The sequence below is a fragment of the Lathamus discolor genome, chromosome 12 (assembly GCF_037157495.1).
Source record: "Lathamus discolor isolate bLatDis1 chromosome 12, bLatDis1.hap1, whole genome shotgun sequence".
In the NCBI taxonomy this organism is placed as follows: Eukaryota; Metazoa; Chordata; class Aves; order Psittaciformes; family Psittacidae; genus Lathamus; species Lathamus discolor.
In genome coordinates, this window is record NC_088895.1 from 4,982,293 (window position 1) to 5,000,467 (window position 18,175).

Sequence of the window (18,175 nt, forward strand, 5' to 3'; positions counted from 1 at the left end):
CCATTTTTGGCCGTATCACTGTAATGATCTTGTCTTGAAATTTAATTTCCTGGAATAGCCAAGGTGAAGAGGCCTTTAGAAAAACCAGACTCGATCAGTGCTGGGCACCCTACTGGGTTTGCTGTTTTGTTTTTGACATAACAGAACACACCCTCCTCTGCCGCGGAACAGTGGAGCTGACGATGCAGAAACCCGCAGGTACATCCATGGGTTCCTCTCCTCCTTGTCCTCCACGGGTTTCTCCTTTTACAGTAGGAGTGGAGAACTCGTCAATTGTGTTTCCCCTGAAGGCTTTATGGATGAATAAGCATTAAATGTATAGCCTCAGACATGCTGAGCAAGTGAAAGCTGGTTAGCTGAAGAGGGAGATGTGGGATGACTTAGATTGCTCACGTCCTTTATCCGGTTGTCTCAGAAATGTGTCAAACCAGTGGAAGGAAAGTCCTGCCACTAAAGATGGAACGTTTTCACTCCGTCATTTAATGCCTGGGAAAGCCTCTTCTCTCGCCTTCAGAGGACAAGAAAGGTAACACCAGGCATTCCTAATATTCATTAGATGAACGCTCCTAAGAAAATGATAAAACAGACTTCCTTCACTCTAGTGAAACCAGAAAAGGACAAACCTATATTTTCTTGTTCTTCCTAATTGTTTCATGTTTGATTTGTCCTAAGGAAGCTAATCGCATGTCTCTCGATACATCTGTGGATGTGTATTCCCACACAAATAATCTGTCAGCGTTAAGGAGGCAGAAGTGTGGGATTTATGATTCTGCTTGGGTTTTTGGACACCTCAGTACATAATTAGTTACCTTTGGAATGATTTTTCTGTGGATAAAAGGCCTTCTCCCCAAAAACTGCAGTGAGAAAAGACATCTATATGTAAACTTTAACAATAAGTTCAATCTAATTTGTGCAAGTCTCATGTTCTGCCTTTCAAATGATTCAAGTGTAGAATTCCATAACCTTTCCGAAAGTTCTCAAACCCTTTGCTGAATCTGCCATGTTTCATACGAATGTAACACTCTGCACGTGCCAATAAAGCACTGCCAAGGAAGTGAGTCTGTGCCCTTGCTGGGTCTGGGATAAGATCTGAAATGTCTCTAACATGGCAGGTACCTGAAATCTGTGCTCACTGATAGAAACCCCCTGGGTGCTCTGAACAAAACTGGCTGCAAGTCTGAGCTGCAGGATGAAGTCATAGGCCACAAACAATTGCCACTTCCCAGGCTCTTTGGTACCAGCAAAGGCTTCATGGGCACAGTGCCCAGCCACGTGTTCTGGTGTAGGCTTCTATGGTAAGGATACTCCTGTGGTGAAGGACAGGTAGCTCCAGTGCACTGGGGAGAGGGGAGGTGTTTTTCTTCCTACAGCCAAACGGAAAAGTTTTCTCAGGTTACTGCCTGCTCAGTGTGCTGGATTCAGGTGTTGTGGCCTAAATACTGATGCAGGTCTTACAGTGCCAACTACAGTAACTTGCTGAAGTGCAGACCTTTTCCTCTGATAAGCGGCTTTGGAGATGACTGCCTAAGCTGCCGGGATGCTTCTCTAGGAAAGCATTACTAAGGTGCAGCTCCCTGTCATTTGGAACATTGGGACAGATTTATCCCATGTAGTGGTGATTGAAACTGCAGCTCTGAGGGGGCATTGGAATGTTTTCTGCCAGAGGCTAGGGGTGATGGACATGAAGAACTAGCTTGTCCGGGTCTGGGGTACGTAGAATAGGGGAGATGAACACAAACCCTGAATAAAGTATAGGACGTGGAAAGGACCTTTGTGGCGACAACAGTCTGTTTCAGCAGTTGCTTTAATTCTCTAGGGTTGCCTTCTCAAATGCTCATATATTAACATCTGAATCAGTGAATCAGGGATTTAAAGTTTTATTATCTCTTTGAGCCATATCTGGACTTATTTCTTTCCCTGCTCAACCTTTTGACTTTATGACAAGCATTTCCTTTTTTCGTTCATGTCAAATAGATCATGGGCAGATTCAGCCTAATATGAAAGAAGAATAATTCACTTCTTCCTTTGAACAAGCACGGGCATGGCTTTGAAAGCACTGCCAGTTGTCTGCGGCTTCATGGGCCACAGTGGAACTTGCTGTTTCCAGGCTTTTAGTCTGGAAACTGATCGTGCCTTGGGCAAAAGAATGGAGCCTGCCCACAGTTACTGCTTCTGGAGTTTACAGCCCTATGCCCCCCTTTGGGATCCAACCCTACACTGTCTTCATAGCCTAGACAAGCACTAGTATCAGCACCTGGTAATACAGGAAGAAGTTTCTTGAGTGAGACTTTTGCAAAAAGATTGTTTAGGTGATGCATGGGAAGGTGTGGGTTTAGCTTCTTGCTCTGCCACAAGATTTCCCGGACAGTGCTGGGGTTGTCAGTGTCTGTCATTTCCAGATGCATGTAATAGGGATAGAATACCCTCCTGTTGTCTTGCCCCTATGAGTGCAGCTCCCAAGGTGTGGGCTGGTGAGTGGATGCATCCCGGGAATGGTGTTTTGTAGTGATTTCTTAAAACCCATTGAGCACTGCTGGGGTTCAGATCAAAGCCCAGTGCCCACAGTGCTGAGCACAGGCTTTCTGGTGTGGTGTGCTGATGGTGGCTGTAACATGCTCCATGCATGTCAGAGCTGTCTGGCCAAGATGTGCAGTGCTGTCAGCCAGAGCTGGGTTTGAAGACAAGCAGCTGGCTGGTTGGATGCCTTGACAAAGAGTTAGGCCAGTTACATATCGTGCAATGTATGGAAAGATTTTAACTCCTACCTGAGTTAACTGTGGGTTCTTATACCAGCTCTGCCTTCCACCCAGCTTCATAGTTCATTAATCGGACTGGCGAGGTGCTACACTTTGTGAAGGAATCCTGGTGACAAGGACCCAGCAGCATCACATCCTCAGCTGAGTTACTCTAGGCAGCACTGATGAGTTGTTCGTGCACCAAGGGCAGCTGTGCTCCTGGAGGCAGTTTGCCAGGCTGATGGCTGGAAGAGCAGCAGGGCAGGTGAAATTATTTTGGGGAAAACATCCACAATTTAATGTGTTTGCAGAAGTGGGGTTTGTTTTCCAGAGGAGTCAGGTGACCCATTCCCACACCCAGCTCCACTGTGAGCATCCCTGTGCTCTGCACTAGTGTTCTTTGTGTCTGGAATTTCACGAGGATAAGTCATTGTTTGCATAGGGAGTCCAATATTTCCAGGAAGCACCAGAACTGCTTGTGCACGGACAATCCAGTGCTGTCTGGACACATCAGACACACTACAAAGTCACCTGCCAGCTATGCAGAACATGGGCTGTAGGTGTGACCAGCTCCTTGCAGCAGGCTGTCTCCTGCTTAGGTGCCAGCAACTCACAGTGTATGTGATGCTTCCTGAAAGCCCTGAACTTGCCATGTAGAGCTGTACAGCACTGAGCTTACAGAGACAAGCTGTGAGCCTAGAAAGATGCCGAGATAGGTACATGAACTCTCCAGTGTCTCTTAGACATCTCTAACTGGACAAAAGGAATGAGTCCAGGGAAGTCTGCCTGGACAATAACCCTCCCTCAGTCAGCCAGAGGTGTCCCTGCGCATCCTAGAAATTAAGCTTTCCCAAACACATTAACATCTCTCAGTAGGTTCCTGTCCAATATAGTGCTACATCATGAGATGCTGTGAGCTTTCTCTCTTAACCCTTGGAGATACTGAGCAGGGCGTTGTGGAAATGCACTCTCCAGTAGGCTGGCAATTGCCACAGCCAACAGAATACACTGCAGCTGGAAAGCAGGCGGCTGCTTGGGATAAGTGCTGTTCCTAAGCCTTGTAAAGTTTGTTGCATGGGATTCCCTAGAGGGGAAGAGGGAGGGAGAAGTTGGGGGGGTGCTTGCCTGGAGCAGTAATGAATGTATTTTTAGTGGAAGGGAAGGGACATCTCTAGTCGTGGGATAACAGCTGCACAATTTCAAAATTCCTCTGACAAGATGCAGCCAATTCCAGGGCTTTGGGGTTTTGAGGTTTTTTGGTTTGGTTTTTTCCAAGCTTCAAGTGCCTTCAGCCAAGCTCTTGCTCCCTGAGTGTACTTTTCAAAGCGCAGATGCTGTTCTGCTGCGTTGCTGAGGTCTGAATGTGATCAGCCCCCTGCTACCGTCCATGCTGTGCCCTTAGCATCCCCTAGACATTGAGCAGAAGCCACTGTTTGCTGGAGAAAGCTTTTTATCTCTCAGAATCAGCTGAAATTCCTCCCTCATTTATGGAAGAGGGATTTCAGTATTTTTGGATACTGGGAATTGTGTGGTTGGCTCCATCACCCACTCCTTTTTCTGATTTTGAAATGCAACCGAGGAAGGGAGACTCAAGCCTGCCAGGCTTTGTGTGGAGACTGGTTCTCCCCCAAGGCCCATCGGCAGGGATTTAAAGCACATGAAGGATCTCCTTTCTGTACTGTGTCCAGCAAAAGCAGCCTCTCTCCTCCCCTGTCTTGAACTTTCATTGGGGTAGGAGCATGAACCTGTGGGAGTGAGTGTTTCATTGAGAGATGGAAAGTTTTCTGTGGCTTATTGGATTATTTTATTTTTAATGTTTGTTTGCTGAGAGAATTCTGGGGACAGAGGGAGAAGGAGCACTGGGTAAACACTGGGAGCCCTGCACTACTGTTGTCCGATCACAGGCACATGGGGTCAAGTACAGTGTGGGACCCATCTACTTTCCATGTTAAGCATTACCAAGGGAAGGAAAGTGCATTGAAATAAACTGTTGCCCTGATTTACATTTTCAGAGAGAAGAACTGGTAGAGTCAGCTCAGGACTCGCAGTAACCTGTGAGGCCTTGGGAGCTGGCTGATACTGCAAACAAACCAAGGTCCCTGCCTGTACTGTCAGATTCTTGCCATGTTGCTTATTGCCTCTTTCAACAGATCAATACCTCCACCACTGAAGTCTCCTTTGGTGTGTGCAGTGCAGCCCACAGAACACCTGCAGTCAGAGCACTCAGCTTCAGTCCTCTCTGAGAAATGCCTGGGGTCCTGTTAGCTGGGCTGATGAGGAAACTGCTGACCTGTCTCAGTTGTGTCAGGAAGGTTGGTGGTGCTGGCCTTCCTGAAAGTGCCGTTGTGGAGCAGAGTGAGGTGCTGTGAGAGGCAATGCCAGCCTGGCTTCTGCTGCTGAGTCAGCAGAATTTCCCTGGAGCACACCTGACCATGGACATGGGGCCAGTGGCACTGTGCCTCCAGGTTCTTTTGTGCTGTTTGGCTTGCAGATCTACTGCAAGACAGGCGTAGCAATTCTACACTAAAAGGCTGCTCCTTTGCCAGAAAGGAGGAACTATCTCAGACTTTGGCAAGACGGCCATGGTGGCCTTCATCACTAAGGGTCAGAACAGTGCTGTTGATTGTTCAGGCTGCAAGATGTATGTTGATCAAGTGGGCTGGTAAAGGAACACAGATGAAAACTGTATTAATTTTCCTGTTTTTCTGTCACATATTGACTGCCTAAAGGAAAGGGGAGGGAAGTAGGTGGCATACAACATCACCATGGAGTCTTTGCTGTGCTCTGCTGCGTGGGTTCTCCATGGCAGTCTGAGGGCCCATCTGAAGAAGCAGGTGCCTTTCTTGCTGTCTTGTGTCTTCTGGGCCATTGGGAAATTGTATGAGTGTCAGAGGCTTGTTGAATTGTACTGATGTAACTTCCATTTCCTCTGCTTTATAGGTACAATGGCTTGGTGACTGGCTCTCGAGCTAAAGGTATCATTGCCATCTGCTGGGTATTATCTTTCATCATCGGCTTGACACCAATGCTAGGGTGGCACAATCGTGCCCAGATCGAAGAGCTGGGTTCCAACAAGTCCTCTCCCATCAACTGCAGCAACAGTATGGTGGCATGTCTCTTTGAGGCTGTGGTCACCATGGAGTACATGGTCTACTACAACTTCTTTGCCTGTGTGCTCTTGCCCCTACTCATCATGTTTGGTATCTACTTGAAAATCTTCATGGCAGCCCGGCGACAGCTCAAGCAGATGGAGAACAAGATGGTACATGGGGAACGTTCTCGCTCCACTTTGCAGAAGGAAGTCCATGCAGCCAAGTCTTTAGCCATCATTGTTGGGTTGTTTGCAGTCTGCTGGCTTCCACTGCATATTATTAACTGCTTTACCCTATTTTGCCCAAATTGTGCCCATGCTCCCCTCTGGCTGATGTATCTGGCTATTATCCTGTCTCATGCCAACTCGGTTGTAAATCCTCTAATTTATGCCTACCGAATCAGGGAGTTCCGATACACCTTCCGTAAAATCATCAGCCAGCACATCCTGGGCAGGAAGGAGCCATTCAAGGCAGGAACAGCCAGCTCCAGGACTTCCACTCATGGTGGGGACGCAGAGAACGCCAGCATACGAATCAGTGAGTATGCATTAGAGGTATACACCAATGGAGAGATCCACAGGGATCCTGAAAAGCAGGACCTAAACAAATGCAAAGCTGGCTTGGATTGGCACCAGAATGGAAATGCTTTGGACATGGAGACAAATGGTCATCTGCTACATTCCTGCAAAAATGGGATTCTTTCAGATGTGTGCGTGAGCAGGGAGCTGCACAGTGAAGAGCTGCTTGGTGCCCAGGTGTCTTACTCAGATCTGGAAAGAGCAGCCTTGGCAGCAGCCGATGTTTCCTGATGAGACTTGCAAAGTCTTCCTGGTAGAATGATTTTTTTTTTTCCCCATTGGTGACCTCTGCCATGGCAGAAAGGGAGGTTGGGGGGCGGGGGGAGCGGTGTGCATCTCTGTTGCTGTGGAGAAAGGGGTCCCTCCCCAGGACTGTTGGGATGATCCTTAAATACTAGACTGGAGAAAAGCCAAGATACCACTGAAATGGACTAAGGAAGGAGGGACACGTTACCCATCAATGACCTGTCGCCAAGAGCAGTGCCGAGGTCAAAGATGACATTCCGAGTTCAGCACTGGGAGACCCTGCTGATGCAGGGCATATCATGACATTATGCTGTACTGTGTACCTGTGGTTGTATGTCGGTTTTGCTGGCTTTACCAGCAGGAATAAAAGTGTGCCTGGAAGTATTCACTGGACTACGAAGAGCAGCAGGGAAGGGGCCGTTCAGTACTTTGGCCCTGCAACAAACACAAGGGGGATAGCAACATCTGTCAGTCAGGAAGGATGCCAGCAGCTGCTTGGAGAGGGAAGGAATTTACCTGATGGGAACTTTGGATACCTTCAACCATGGCATTTTGTCCTTCAGTTCATGTTTTTAAAGCTTATACTGCAACAGGTTGCTCGAATATTTTTTTTCTTGTCTTGATAAGATTACTTCTATGTTAAGTTATAAAAGATGGGCCAGAACTCATATCCATTCCCTGAGTGCTCGACGTTCCAGATGCACAAGGCAAATAAACTCACAGCTCTCTACTTTGTTTAGCAAATAATGAAAATGGAGCCTGTAATATGGATTCCCTTAGCAAAAGGGCTGTTAGCAGGACTTGGTGCTGCAGACAGCAGGCAAACAGGCCAGGTTGTGGTCTGTGTCACCAGGGTGGTCATGCCTTGGGGTGTGTGAGCTGTCTGTAGGCTGGTGGGCACTGTCTGCTTCTTCCCACTCCGCCGCTGTGTTTGACCTCCTGAGCTCCTAGAATGCACATTCTTTCCATGGCTCCAGATGTGTGTGAGGGGAGCTAGTTTTCCATATTTTGTTCATTTTCACCCTCACTCAAAAGGCTGTGTGATCTTCTTTATTGGGGTGGGGAGGAACATGCACACATACTAATGCTTACTTTTTGAATTCCAATGAGCTCTATTTAAACACCTTTTCTCCTGTGATTTCAGTTTTTTCCTCAAGTGCTTTACTGTGAAGCCTGATGTGTCCCTGTGGTGCAGAGGCCAACAGAAGTGGGTCTGTTTGGTTAGAAGATGCTTCTACTCTGAGAAGCTGAAAGACATTGGTAGTAGAGGAAACCAGCTTAGGAACTGCAGTCTCCTGTGTAAGAGAACAGGCAAATTCGTGGTGTGGCAAATGTATGCACTGGTGTGGTTGGTGTGGAACTATTTCACAGCAGGTTGATAATTTTCTGGATCATTTATGAAGCTTTGTAGCTCAAGGACAGCAGAATGCTACGTTCAGCTTGAATTCTACCTAAAGATTGTCTCGGTTTTGTTCTCCAGACAAATAATTCACATCTAATACCACCAGCCTTCTGCAGAGACGGGCGGTAATGGTCCTACTGGAAAACTAAAAGTCTGCTAATTCCAGGGATCTGAAGCTTATTCCCTGGCTGAAAACATCAGAAATATCATCCCCCCCAAACCTGGCTCCTCCTCACGTGTGTCAACTAACATTTCAGAAGCCAAATAATCGCTTTTGCAGAAAGGGTAGGGGAGCTGGATTTTGATATTTGAGGAAGAGCAGGTTAGGTCTGTGTGTTCTTATTCTATGTTTATTTTATATATTGCGAACTATTAAAATGAAAAGTCAGTTTTATTTGAGGATAATTTTCTTTTTGCCAGTGTCCCTACATGAAGGTGGAGAATAGTTTATAGTGCTAAATGTGCTCAAGTACGTAACTGCTCCAGGGTAGCACAAGAGATGGACAAAAAGATGTGGTTGCCACCACAACCCTTAGCAGAAGGACAGGTAAATTTGTAGAACAATTGACTTTACAGTTTAATTGAATTGCTGCTTTCTTGGCACGGCTCTTCTACGTAGTCTGACGTCAGAGGAGTGGATTATCACTCCAGCACCATTAACGCACACGAAGCCGTTTCCCCAGGACTGACACTGTAGGTAGTTCCTCTGTAGGGTGACCTGGGATCTTGTTACTCTTGGTGTTTCTGGATAGGGTATTTCTGTAGGTTATTTGTGGGATGGCTCCTCTGACCTCCTGTGTAAGAGTGGCAGAGGAACTCAGTCAGGAAAATGGGGGTCTGATCTCTTCAGGCCTCAGTTGGGAGCTGAAATGTTTCTAAGAATAACACAAGATTACATCCGGTATTCATGTCAATAACAATTAGGTCCACAAAGAAGCAGAGCAGGAAAGGAAGTGTGGGAAAATACCAGCATCACTTATGTGCTGGAACACACACGAGTGCAGAAGTGTCTCCTATTGAGCTTTAGTTGCCATTGTGATGAGATGTTTCATGCCACATTGCATCAGACTTTCAACAGCTGATGTGGGTTGCTGGCTTTCTATTGTTTCTTGAGCTTCTTCACACTCAATTATGGCAGTTTCTTGCTTTGTGGCCACGAGAATCAAGTTGATCTATGTTGATGTGACAAATTTAGGATTGTCACTCTGGAAAGCTTGCCTGCCCAACCAGATTGCCGTGTAAGCTTACTGAATTTCCAGATGTCTTGAAATTAGCTTTTCTGTTGTTGTATGAGATGCCCCCGAGTGTGTCCAATCCCTTCCAATATTAGTGATCCAGATTTGACAGGAATAGAGTGTGTGAAGGGGCCAGGGGATGTGTGCAGGAGGAAGTGCAGTGGGGGTAAGGAGGCAGCATGTTATATATAGCATTGGGAGTCTGCAGTCACAGGAAGGAAGGGATGGCAATTGCACCACAGGCTGTGTGGGCCTTCTGGCAAATGTATGTCTGAGATGGACCTTCAGAAGATGTCTCAGTCGTTGTGGGGAGCTCAACAGGCTCATGCCTTTTGAACAGAATTTTGGGCTTCTTATTTCTCGTTTCCCAGGGATCACCATTGCAAGGCCTGCTTTCTTGGGTTCTGTTGTTTAGTTGGGTTTTAAGGGAAAAAAGGAAAAAGAGCTGTACGGTCCCATCAATGAAATGTGCTCTTCTGCCAGCGTTCTCCACTCTTGGAAAGTACCTGTCTTCCAAACTGCACAGGGATCATTAGAAAAATCCCCATTCTCGTTCCAGCTGGAGAATGTTTAGCTGATGAACTACAGCTCTTCTGGATAAACAAAGATGGTACCAAGACAAAGGGAAGAGTGAGGTGGCTTATAAGGAAAGGCTGGAGAAGGCCTCCTTGGGAGTCCAAGGTTCAGTGGGTCCAGAGACTAAGAGCTGGGGTAAGAAGAAACTGATTTCATTCAACTGGAGCTTCTTACTAAAAGTGGCTGAAGATCCATAGAGATGTGATGCTTCATTTGATGTGAGGGAATCCATGAATTTCACCATTCCCTGAAGACTTTTTGGCTTCAGGGTTCATTTGTTTTACAGGGTTTCAGAGAAAGTAAAGTTTGATCAATTGCCAGGAGTAATTTTATCGAGAGTTCTTCCTGGGGCCCCCTCTTCAGTAAGGCACTGGGTTTTGTGCGTGCAAATAAGTGCACTTATAGCTTTGTCCTGCAGGGTTTCATTTGGATCAGTGGTATTTCAGAGCTCTGTGTAAGCTTGAACTGCAGCTCTTGAACAGAGAAACAGTTCAGCATGGTGAGACAGCTGGGGTTAGTGTAGAGAGAAAAGGTTTGCCACTGGTCCCAGTTGGTGCTAAGGAGCTTATTGTGCAGATGGACTTGGGAGTTACATGGGGCAGAGTCTGAATCTTTGGTTGTTCTTTGAGAAGAGGCTCCAGGAGATGCTGGTGGATATAGAAAAGTCTCTAAGGTGTGGGGGCAGAATGGAGGGCCAGAGTGGATGGGAAATCTTGGTGGTGAAGGAAGATTTGTAGGGGAGGTGTTTGGGAGGATTTCAGGGGAGCAGGAATGTGCTGGGAGGTGCTGTGGATGGCCCAGATGGCACTGGCGTGAGACCAAGGTGGGACTTGCTGAGGAAGGACTCCGGAAAGGATGTACAGTCTTAGAGCTCTCTGGGGGTCACTAAAGAGAGTCAGCCTTACCTGGTGCATGTGAAGGGTTCAATTCATAAGGTCTGTTAGTGACCAAGGTAGAGACAGTTCTTGTGGATTATCTCCCTTTCAGATACACTGTCATGTTTCATGGCTGCGTCTGGGTGCAACAAAAGCCCTTCTGCTTCATGAACATGAGCCCTACCTAAAACCAAATCAATCCAGCTGTGTTCTGTGGGGAGGACAAGCCTGCTGTAACAGTGCTGTGATGCATTAGAGCTGTCGAATACCCTTTAGTGGTCTGTGCTATGTTTAGCTGCCTCATAGTCAGTTCTCTCCCAATTTGTTTTGGGACTCGCACTGCACTGAGTCACCCCAGAGTTTTGTCTTTCTAGGCCTGAGCTTTTGGCCTTCTTTACAGTAAAACACATCAGAAAAAGTAAAATCACACCAGTTCCTTATCTGCATGAGAGGTGCCTAACCCTGACAGACCGAGAATCCCCAAACTGGAGCAGTGTTGTGTGTAACTCCCTGTCTTATTTGTCTGCTGGAACTGTTCACACAAGGATGTGTTAAAATCAAGACTGGAACCTGTTGATCTGAGTCCATCCTTTGCTTCTCCCACTCTGTCTCAGGAGCTGGTGTTTGTTCCTGCCCTCATCCTGTGGAGCGGTTGTCTCTGTGGTCTGCAAACCAAGACCCTACGAACACCCTGCTGCACACGCTGTCACTATAAAACAATTACTCTTTTAATTTAAATGGTTTATGAATATAGTTGTTGTTTTCCCTCTGTTTGTCAGTTACCAGTGGGAGGGGAGGGAAGGGGGTGGGAGAATCTCTGCATGCAAATGTATTTAAAGTGCGTTGACCAAAAGGGGTTTTTTTGTCAATCTGTGAAGTTTTCATATCTGTGAAGTCGTCAGACTGCTGGGCAGTGAGGAGCCGCCGGTGCTGCTGAGTCTGTCTTGGTTACATTTCTTAATAAGCATTCAAATAATAAAATATATTTGTAAAAGAGAGTGTGAGTGCCTTTGTCTCAGGAAGACCCGGCTGGGCCGCCCTGTTTTGTGCAAGTGTTTTCTTATCCTTTTATTAGCTTTTCCCATAGATTGACCTTTCCGGAGAGCTCCCTTCTTGCTGCTGCCTACTCTGTTGCAGAACGTACTAGCATGGACTGAGGTGGCAGACCCAGATGGATCAGAAGACCCCTCACAGCCCTGACATCTTGGGATCTGTCATCTTGGCAGTGAGAGCAAATGTTTACAGCTACATACTGAACACAAGGTAGAGCACTGCATTTGCCCAAACCCCTGCAGTATCATGAACAATGCATTGCATAGCAGGACCTGAAGGGTACATCATTGGACCCTGAAACAACTTTGCAGCTGTGAGAGGGGCATCCCAGCCTGATGGCTCTCCTTCCACATGGCCCTGCCAGTGCACTTCAGACCTCTTTGTAAGGCCCTTACAATTTCAGACCTCTCTCCTGTTGTGCTGTGCCATTGAGGCTGAGATAGCCTCATCAGCCTCATTAGAGTGGAAATGGAGGCAGTGAATCTAAGGGCCATTTCTGAGCAATGCCGAAGGATGAAGCAGGAATAATTTCCAGCTTTTTCCAGCTGGCAGCTACTAAATATGTGTGTGAGGAGGTTCGTGAAAGTCTACAATCCATGAGCATTCGGAATTGGGAAGTAATGAAATGAAAGTTCACCAAATAACCATCAATGACTGGTCATTCCCTCTCTTGGTTCACTTTGCAGATGGGTTAGAGGCCTTGCTGGAGGCCCCGGTTTGTGGAGCAGTGCAGGCTCCCTGGTGCTCTGTGGCCAGCTGTGCCCAAGTTGTTCAACCAACTGTGTAATTGAAAAGGTTTTTGGTTTTTGCCTCCTTTCACAAACACTGTGCGTTTTGTTCTGCAGCATCAAAGGCCGGGAGCTCGGAAGAACAATGGGCGTCTGCAGGAGCCCAGGGGAACAATGGCCCTACCTGGACCCGGGAAGAAAGCAAGTACATGAAAGAACAGAGAGAGCTCCCAGTTTAACAGCACAATTGGCCTGATCTGGAAACCTCTGCTCAGCAGTTTTTGGCTTAATCAGCCGGAGAAACTGGGCTTTGCAGAGCATTTGCTGTAGGCTAAGGCTGTTTGAGGATAATACAGCTCAACAAGTGTAATATTTACTGCAGCACTGGGGAACCGATGACATTTCTGAGTGGTGAACTAGGATAGGGCTGTGGAGGATGGTGTTTTCCCTACTAATGGGTGGATAATGGTTTTGGCTAAAAAACTTTCACAGTATTTGAAGCAGCAGGATCTTCCTTGTTACTTCTGCCCCCAGACAGGAAGCCTTTGCTGCTAAGAATAGTACCTAGGTACCTGCTGTGCTCTTGGCCATCATGTGCTTCAAGGAGAAGTTTTGGGGAATTAAAAGCTCTGAGCACCTTCTTTGAGGTCCTGTGCACCTCACAATTTACTTTCACAGGAAGGATGCACTTGCATTTGACTGAAGTGACCAAGTGAGGAGTGAGAGTCCCTGTGTATTCATTCAGGGGAGGGAGACAGACTTCTGCCAGCTTGGAGTGAGCCTGTGAGGAATACACCTCTCTGATCCCACAAATAAGCACCTCAGGTTAGATGATGTGATTCACTGCAGGTTGGGATCTCGCTCAATGGTAAGTGGAGCTGTATTCCTCCCTGACTTCTCAATCTCCTCCTCAGTGCTGCTCTGAGAACAAAGGGGGGCTTGAGTATTGGTGTTGTTTCCTCAGAACTGACCAAGTGGATGGGACTGTTGGAGGGGTTTTGGCTGTAAGATGTGCTACTTTTAGAAGCACAATCACTTCTCTGCTGTGTGACTGCAGTAGTCACTGCTGAGATCCTGCAGGGTGACAGGAAAGCACTACCCATATCTCAGAAAATCAGAAATTCATTTCAAGGATGGGAGTCCTTGCAGCACATCAGAGAAAAAGAACTAAGCCAAGTTTAGGCCTCAGAGTAGAACGGTGACTTTTCAGCAAGTGAAAGGCGAGGACTGGGTGAAGAGCTTCCAGTCTGATGGTTCAGAATGAACTGTGTACAAATGAGGTTATTTGGAGTGCAGAGCCATATTGTGTGGTCTGAGCCTGTTGCACTGAACTCCACAGCTGGGACTGTGGGTTTTGGGAGTGTCCAGCTGCAATCCAGAGAGGTGACTGCAACTTCTACAGAGCCCAGTGCAGTCCTTAAACCTGCAAGCTTGGACACTGACAGCACTGGAGCTGCAAACACTCAGGCTTTGTTTGCCAAGGATTTACCCAAAGCCCTGCGCAGCTCTCATTTTTTGCCTTACCTACAACGAGATTAGATAACAGTTCATAATGACAGTGAAGAAAATCCATGTGTGGGGGTATCTTGCTGCCTCAGCTGTTGATGAGGTCATGGGGATGTCTTTTTGGGCTTGTATAGGTCTAGGATGTTACTTCTAAATAGGAGTTATGCATATCTCAGTTGGATACTTCGTGTTGCTGGAGAACTTGCAGCTGCATCATTTGGGCATTTGGCATCGTTTGCGCCTTGAAAGCTTGTGCCTGTGCTTTGGGGTTCCAGGGATGCAAGGAGGCTGTTGTGCATTGTGGCGATTGCATCCAGGGAAGAAAAAGCCAAGCCAAAACAACGAAAACAACCACCAGAAAAGTCCTAATAAAGAGAATTGAGCAGCCTGGATCAGATCTACAAAGAATGCAAAACAAGCCTGGGCCATCTCAGGGTAAGCTGCAGTCATGGTACCTCTTGAACCCATGTCCTGTTATTGTTGGTGTGGAACGTGAGGGTCCAGGCCAATGAAAATAAGGAAGGTGGCTTGACAGACACAGATTTTATCTTCTAAGATTCGTCATGACCTTTCTAGTGTATAATAAATAAAGTTGACTCAGGAATTGGCAAGTGCCCTATAACATGCAGTCCTGGTGCCGGGACTCGGCAGAATGTTCTGCTTAGTAATGCACTCTGTTAGCTTTGTTTGCAAAGCTCCTATTTTGGAGGTGTGCTGAAGGGCTGAATAGTGGCAGATGCTGAAGCATTCTGCAGGGCAGGTGCACTGGACCCAGCATCTCTGACCATGCTGATCCAGGCTGGATGAAGGTCATTTTGAATCCACGCTGATAAAACTTTTTAGCACTGGGCCATAAAGGAAAGTAGTGTCGTGCAAAGGAAGAATGCTTTTGCAGTGGTATGAACCTTGGGGCAAAGAGGACTCTCATCCTTTCATTTACTATGAACTGTCAAGCATTTAAGTCTGTATTGAGCAGTACTGCTTCCAGTATTAATGTCTTTGGAGCAGCTTTGCCATGCACGCTGGATCCTGTGATATTAAACAATTCCATCATACAGAGGATGTGGCCAGTTTTGCGTGTGACAGGAATGGTAGCTCTGAGACTTGCCTGCTGCCGAGCAAATTCCTGCCCCATCGTCTCCTCTGTTAACCATGATTGTGAGCAATCACAGGTTTTCTGAGCTAGCCCTGGTGGCAGGGGCTGTGATATACAGGGCTCATGTGCTGCTAAACTGAAGCTGTTGAGTGATGGTAACACATCAGATTGCGAAGTTATTCTGCAGAGGCAAAAGATGCTGGGGAGAAGAGGGCCAATGTTTGCATTCCCCGTCCCAGAGAGCCTACAGGGGGAGAGCTGCAGTTCATTCACAAAGATTTTGGCTGATGCAAAGGCAGTCTCAAGAGGAGAGCACCCACCACTGGCACCAGGGTGCTGGGCTACATGAACACCCAGCACCTTAAAGCAAAGGGCAACTGGCTGCCTAATTTCTGAGGCACCTACCATCTGGGAGCAGTGCAGTATTCCAAGGGCTTCCTGCCTTTCTTTATATTCATGCCAAAAGAACTAAAAGAATAGGGTGGAGACAAAAACTCACAGACCCTCCTCAAGATCTTCCTCTAATTCCAGAAGGATCAAAATGCTAAAGGTTGCATTGGGAAAACAGAAATAGTCTTTTCTCCCACCATTGGTAACTCAATGCCACAGCTAAAGCTGAGAGTCAGCTGCTTGTCCTACAGCTGCGTTCTTTCTGAATTCATGAGAAATAGCATTTTGATTTCCTTCCAGAAGAAATATACAGTAACATCCCTCACTTGCACCGAGGCCTTCCAGTCTGCAGAACTAAGCCATGTAATGTTCATCTGCCACTAAATTAAACCAAATTCCTTGTGGATTGAGCCAATGCTTGGGAATCAAGGTTTTAATCAGAAACCTTTATAGCTTGCTTTCTCTGAGCACTTGCTTCCCATGCAAGTTCCCTCCCATCCTAATTTCTGCCTTTGCAGATGAGCCTCCTTTCCTGCAGTATGCCAGGCCCAGGAAGCACAAGAGGTTTATCTGAGATGAAGCGGCTGGTGGTCCCCTTCCCTGGGGCAGCAATACCTGGACTTTCAAAAGAACTGTAGCAACAACCTTCCTGTAGACTTCCAGTGTGTGGCTGGAGGGAGGGACGTGCTCTCTATGTTAACTGTAGTCTGATTGCCTTACAGGAGGACCTTCCAATTTGGAAGCGCTGTGTGGGACGTATGATCCTCCCAGGGAGAGCACAATGGTTTTTTCCCATCAAAAGCACAAGGTTGCATCCTGGGGTCAGGATGTCAGTGACGTGTGGATGACACTGAATGCTGAAGCCTGTGTGTCAGTCAGGTCTTGGAAGAGGCTGCATTCTCTCTGCTGCACAGACACATTCACTGTCTCTGAAGAGAGGTCCTTGTGGATGTAGCCATGGATTTGGTGTTTTCTAAGTGGCTGGAAATCCGAGTGCTATAAAATACATGTCCCTGTTCTGCTTCCTAAGGAGATGCATCTGCTAATGTCAGCTTCCAGGTAAGACACACAGGAACCTGCTCTCTCTCAGCATCTGTGGCCTTTGGCCCCTGCTGGTAGTCAGGCATCCTAAGGAAATTAGAGTGACCTAAGCCTATTATTTTTTGTTAATCCTTGGTCAGTGTTGCAGATGGAGAAGTAATGGCACTTTTCCAGCAGGTGAGACCCTCCAGGCCAGCTAGACAGGCAAGAAAAATAAACACAGGAAATAACATCCGTGTGGTAAGATAACAGACAGGAGAGGCTGGGACAGCTTTCTGCTGCATGTCAGGGGGGAGGACAAAGCTTGGAGCTCTCTCTAACAGGAGCAAGCAGATGTTGAACCTTAGCACAAAGGAAGGGGTTACTGCCTGAGCAGAGAGAAAAGTAGAGAAAAGGAGGCTTCTGCTTTGTCCAGAGGAGTTGCTCTCTAGGGTAAAGGGTCTGTGGAGTGAAGATCTTTAGTTTAGATGTGGGGTGAGTTAGTGCTTTGCCCAGGGCAAAGACTCTCAAGCTAACGAGCTAATAAACTGGTTGGTTTTGTGTCTCCAAAGCAGTTCTGAGGGTCTCTGTGTTGCTGGAAGCTCTACTCTGTCTCACCTGTGAATCCCACCCCCTGAACTCCTCTTGGCCTCTGCTTTGTGTCCCTTCCTCCCAGATCCTGTGGGCCTGTCCGAGGCCCCACAATGCTCAGAGTTCATCCCTCGTGGTGTGGCTGGGTGATACTGTGGAGAGGCCTCTCCTGACTCCATCCTTGTGCTCAGCAAGATGGAGAAGCCACCTGTGGTGCCCAAAATAGCCTCAGCCTGGTCAATCCGATCCAAATGGTGTTGATAGTGGAGGGAATTCCCATGCTTCATGAAGAGGCTTTTTGTTGGGAGGATCTAAGCTGAGCTCCAGGCCTTGCCAGCTGTGGAGAGGAGCAGATGGAGCTGCAGGATATAAATAGACTGAAGCAGACTTGTTCTGCCTCTTTTCTTCACCAGCCCAAAGTATGGTCCCAGTGGTGCCTGGTCAGCAGCACCAGAGCAGAGAAGTGGGTGCTTTGCAGCTGCCAGTCTGCCTGGAGCCCATTAGCTATTGTCAGAGACAAGAATTTATCTCTCTCCAGCCCCGTTTGCCTTACAGCTGCCGTGTGGACAATTTTGTTTGCTCACAGCTGTTGGCAGCGTGTTACATCCCACTTCCCTGGGGCAGCACGAGCAGGAGAATGGGACATTTCTGTGAGACACCATGTTCCTATACCCTGCTATACTCAAGAAGCAGAGGTACTAATCCGTGGCTTTGTCCTTTTGGATGAGATCTGTGTACAGCACCTAAGGAAATGTGCTGAAGACATGCACCAGTGTGTCACAGGCAGTTTCAACCAGTTGGTTGGTAGATTTTGCAGCAGTCAAGATCTCTGTATTTATTGCACATGGAAATCTCACCTTTCCCCAATCCCAGCTACATGGGGAACATTTTGGAGTGCTGTGATCTCTCTTGTTGCTCCAAGTGACTTGGCTGCTTGTTGCAGTGCCTTAAGTGCGTATCAAAGCTGTAAGGTTACAACACCGCCCAAAGACATCTGAGGCTGATTGCCCTTTGTGTCTCATGTAACTGAAAATGGGGTGACCCCTGTGGAT

At 47.3% G+C, this 18,175-nt stretch overlaps 1 protein-coding gene and 1 long non-coding RNA gene across 4 annotated transcripts in view; both read left to right on the plus strand.

Annotated features, from left to right (window-relative positions):
* The window catches only part of ADORA2A (adenosine A2a receptor), a 29,935-nt gene extending 18,198 nt beyond the window's left edge, over positions 1 to 11,737 (plus strand). For all 3 annotated transcript variants that reach the window (XM_065692644.1, XM_065692643.1, XM_065692645.1), the window contains exon 3: positions 5,676 to 11,737. In XM_065692644.1, coding sequence (XP_065548716.1) covers positions 5,676 to 6,636 — 961 coding nt within the window. In that variant the 3' untranslated portion in view covers positions 6,637 to 11,737. The remainder of the gene's footprint in view (positions 1 to 5,675) is intronic.
* Positions 11,738 to 13,232: 1,495 nt separating this feature from the next.
* LOC136020793 (uncharacterized) lies at positions 13,233 to 16,289 on the plus strand. The gene is made up of 3 exons (XR_010615484.1): positions 13,233 to 13,388; positions 14,302 to 14,461; positions 16,235 to 16,289. It is a non-coding gene; the product is annotated as an uncharacterized LOC136020793 (long non-coding RNA).
* The last annotated feature ends 1,886 nt before the right edge of the window (positions 16,290 to 18,175 follow it).